The 4,761-nt window shown below is 46.0% G+C and overlaps 1 protein-coding gene across 1 annotated transcript; it reads left to right on the forward strand.

The window, feature by feature from the left end:
* Positions 1 to 533: 533 nt before the first annotated feature.
* LOC121843594 (protein bunched, class 2/F/G isoform-like) lies at positions 534 to 2,360 on the forward strand. The gene is made up of 3 exons (XM_042313323.1): positions 534 to 591; positions 836 to 981; positions 1,082 to 2,360. The coding sequence occupies exons 1-3, from the start codon at positions 534 to 536 to the stop codon at positions 1,511 to 1,513; spliced, it is 636 nt and encodes a 211-aa protein (XP_042169257.1). The 3' UTR covers positions 1,514 to 2,360.
* The last annotated feature ends 2,401 nt before the right edge of the window (positions 2,361 to 4,761 follow it).

A 4,761-nucleotide genomic window follows, 5' to 3' on the forward strand; every position in this document is an offset into this window, starting at 1 on the left:
CCTCCCTCTCTCCTCTCTCCCTTCCTCTCTCTCCCTTCCTCCTCCCTTTCTCCTCTCTCCCCTCCCTCTTTCATCTGACCCCTCCCTCTCTCCTCTCTCCCTCCCTCCATCTCTCTACCTCCCTCTCTCCTCTCTCCCCTCACTCTCTCCTCTCTCCCTTCCTCTCTCTCTCTCCCTCCCTCCTCCCTTTCTCAACTCTCCCTCCCTCTCTCATCTCTCCCACCCTCTCTCATCTCTCCCACCCTCTCACCCTTCTCCCAGCTCCTTCTCTTCTCTCCCCTCCCTCTCTGCTCTCTCCCTCCCTCTCTGCTCTCTCTCTCCCTCCCTCTCTGCTCTCTCCCTCCCTCTCTGCTCTAGTTGACTTCAGTGGTGGCTCAGTGGGCAGTAAAGGAGTGAGGAGGGCTCTCAGACCTCTACAGACACAGGTGAGAATCTAAAGGTTAGCGGTTAGAGAAGGCAGTATCGACCACCTTTGGGTTAGACACTACAGAGTATAGTTTCTGTCTGTCTTCCCCAGGTCCGTCCTCCGAGGCATGCCTGCTACCCCGCTCCTCTCTGGTGCCCCCTCAGCCCTCCTCCCCAGGAAGGGCAGTGTGAAGGCAGCCACCATGGGGCGCACCTTGCCCCCTCCAAAGGCCCTGCCAACTCTCCCTTGCACCTGCCCAAAGAATGCAACCGCTCTCTTGGGGACCTCAAGGTGTGTAATGGCTGAAAAGACTAATAACAGCAGCCATAAACTCTGCAAAGATACTTATATCTAGAAATGAACATATTGTATGTTGAAAGATTATGCCAGGTCCTGATTTCTCATCCTCTCTCCTTTTCTTCCTGTCAGGTGACAAGGGGTTGGTGGCTCGCTTCCTGCAGCGCTCCAAACGGAACCTGGCGTCCGCCGCAGAGAATTCTGGGAACATGGGACAGGGTCAGAAAAGGAGAGGCGGGGTGGAGGGCAACGGGACAGGCCATCTCCCTTTAGAGCAGGTAACACACACTGACACATATAGACACATACAGTAAATACACACACACTCACACACACATACAGACACACACACTCACACTAGTGTCTGTCTGTCTCAAGGTGTTACGTAACTCCTGGGGGGCCAGCCAGGGATCCCACCCGCCACACCCTCATCACCGTGGTCACCACCACTCCCATAGCGACAGCCGCCACAACCGCCGTCATAGCAACCAACCCCCTGTGACGGAGGGGATCCACTTGCGCAGCTGTGGCGACTTAAGCTCCTCCTCCTCTGCGTCGCTATGGCGATTACTGACGGCCAACCCCCCACGGGTCATCGGGGGCACTGTACACAGAGTCAGCCCTGTAAGAGGGGGGGGCACTGTACACAGAGTCAGCCCTGTAAGAGGGGGAGGAGGGAGGAAAGATGGGATGGGGAGGAAAAGGAGAGGAGGCAGAAAGTGTACCCACACAGAGGAGAGTGGAGGCATGGTATGGTCTAATGAAGAAGAGATACAAAGGGAGGAGGAGAAGTGGAGGATGGTAGGATGAGTTAGACAGGGGAGAGGAAGGATGAAGGAACAGGCTACTGACATATCCTGATGGGCGGTGGAAGGAGTCAGCACTATGAGGAGGGAACGACTGGACATTTGCTACAGCCTTGTTCCAATACTTTCAACATGCATCCTACCGCTTTCCCTTCCTCCTTCCCCTTGGAGCCCTCCTCTGCACCTGCGCCTGGCCTTCCTTTCCTGAACTTTGACCTCTCAACTAACCTCCTTCCTTCAACCTTCACCTAGCCATACTGAACACAACTCTCTGGGATCTCTCTTTAACTTCAAGACTAGAGAGGATGGAGAGAAGGAGTAGGATAATGAAGTTTCCCCTAGACTCTGAGCTACGGTCAGTTTAGTGTTTCTCCTCCTAATGGTTAAGGTTAGGATCAGTGGAGCATAAGCTGATCCTAGATCTGTGTCTAAGGTAAACACTTTTCTGGAGCTGTGAACATCACTCTTACACGAACCGCATACACTCATTAAACTGCTCACTCTTTTTCAAAACTCAAATGTACGTTCATTTGTCCAGCTCTTCATCCGGAGCGAAACTCACTTTAAGTGTTCATGAAATTCACCTTTTTGTCTTCCACTCGTGAAATGGTTAACCTTCCTTTTCTCCTGATGACACTGTAAAATGTACAGAAAAATGTACACTCGTTTTGCCCACTGACAGTGAAAGTTTAATGGCCTGCTAGTGTCGCCATATGTTTACAAACTTACATCTTTATTAGTCTTTTTTGTGGTTCATTTTCTTGAGGTAAAATCAACATGTAATCCTCAACACCCCTTACCTAGTCCATCTCCAATCTGCTTTCGGAAGAAAGGTGCCTCAAACTCAAAACTCACACCATCTACCCCAGACTCAAAACTCACACACCATCTACCCCAAACTCAAAACTCACACACCATCTACCCCAAACTCAAAACTCACACACCATCTACCCCAAACTCAAAACTCACACACCATCTACCCCAGACTCAAAACTCACACACCATCTACCCCAAACTCAAAACTCACACACCATCTACCCCAGACTCAAAACTCACACACCATCTACCCCAAACTCAAAACTCACACACCATCTACCCCAAACTCAAAACTCACACACCATCTACCCCAAACTCAAAACTCACACACCATCTACCCCAGACTCAAAACTCACACACCATCTACCCCAAACTCAAAACTCACACACCATCTACCCCAAACTCAAAACTCACACACCATATACCCCAAACTCAAAACTAACACACCATCTACCCCAAACTCAAAACTCACACACCATCTACCCCAGACTCAAAACTCACACACCATCTACCCCAAACTCAAAACTGACACACCATCTACCCCAAACTCAAAACTCACACACCATATACCCCAAACTCAAAACTAACACACCATCTACCCCAAACTCAAAACTCACACACCATCTAACCTAACCTAAACTCAAAACTAACACACCATCTACCCCAAACTCAAAACTCACACACCATCTACCCCAAACTCAAAACTCACACACCATCTACCCCAGACTCAAAACTCACACACCATCTACCCCAAACTCAAAACTCACACACCATCTACCCCAAACTCAAAACTCACACACCATATACCCCAAACTCAAAACTAACACACCATCTACCCCAAACTCAAAACTCACACCATCTACCCCAGACTCAAAACTCACACACCATCTACCCCAAACTCAAAACTGACACACCATCTACCCCAAACTCAAAACTCACACACCATATACCCCAAACTCAAAACTAACACACCATCTACCCCAAACTCAAAACTCACACACCATCTAACCTAACCTAAACTCAAACTAACACACCATCTACCCCAAACTCAAAACTAACACACCATATACCCAAAACTCAAACTAACACACCATCTACCCCAAACTCAAAACTAACACACCATCTACCCCAAACTCAAAACTAACACACCATCTACCCCAAACTTAAAACTAACACACCATCTACGACAAACTCAAAACTGACTCTTATTACACCGGTCTAAGACATCATACTCCCAAACTCGGCATTTCCTGTCTCTGAGATAACCTTGGACATAGCGATTTGATTTGTATGTAATGGTACAACCCCCATAATGTACTCCGAATGAAACAGGAACCTTGTTCAAATACTACAACTTCCTCCCTGTGTATCAAATCCTACAAAATAACTAACCTTCCCCTAAGAATGACTTTAGCTGCATGTTTTGGCAATGCTTCTTACCTTTCTCTCTCTCTCTTGCATCCAAAACCTAGTTGCTCTGAGCCTTTGGAAATGTGTTAATGTATAGTGAAGGGGATGGATCAATGTTGTGCTGTTGAACCCAGAGCCGTAGATATACTGGGTTCCAACTAACTATCATCCATGAACTCTGTGATGTGTCTGGCTCTGGCTGAACGGTTATGTCTGATCAATTACACCTCAGTATGATTCCCAAAGCACTAAAGAGATTCTTGCAATAAATGTACAGATACGTTTGTATAGATGTTGGGGATCAGATATTCAGGATGGTAGTTCCACCAAGACTTAGTGGGAACTATGAGAATCTGGATATTATAGTCTGATACTGGAGGTTGGACGACATAAAGCGTGCAGTATTCTTAGAGGACATACTGTCTGGATTGGAATAGAAAGCTGGCTAACCTCAACCCAGTCAGACAAGAGTTATACACTCAATGGCGATATTGTGAAGACTTTAAGTTTTGAATATACAAACAATTATGTATGTAAGTGATTTAAACACAACACACAGATACACATATGCGAACACACACACACACACACACACACACAGACACACAACCACACACACACACACACAGAAGCACTGAGCTGTGTTAAAAATGTTGCTATAATTTCTACCTCCTATTTTGCACAGTGTATAATTGTATGGCTTGAAGTGATAGAGCCGACCTGAATAAACATATTATTCTCTTCAAATATGATACATAAATGTTCTAATGCAAGAACTTTTTAATGCAAGTCATGTATTTCAACATACTGAATAAATGATCCACAACATGAAAGTGTTCATGTGTGTAATGTGTTCAAAATGTGTAGCTAGGTTAAACATTTTATAGAAATGCGCTATTTATTCTATTCTTATGGAACCACAGATTTAATGTTGCATATTATATATTGTTTCATGTATTAGACTATTAGCCAAGAAACCTCTAACTCATGCTTAGGTTGAACCTCTAACTCATGATTGGGTTAATG

Source organism: Oncorhynchus tshawytscha, unplaced genomic scaffold (genome assembly GCF_018296145.1).
Source record: "Oncorhynchus tshawytscha isolate Ot180627B unplaced genomic scaffold, Otsh_v2.0 Un_contig_10607_pilon_pilon, whole genome shotgun sequence".
NCBI lineage: Eukaryota > Metazoa > Chordata > Actinopteri > Salmoniformes > Salmonidae > Oncorhynchus > Oncorhynchus tshawytscha.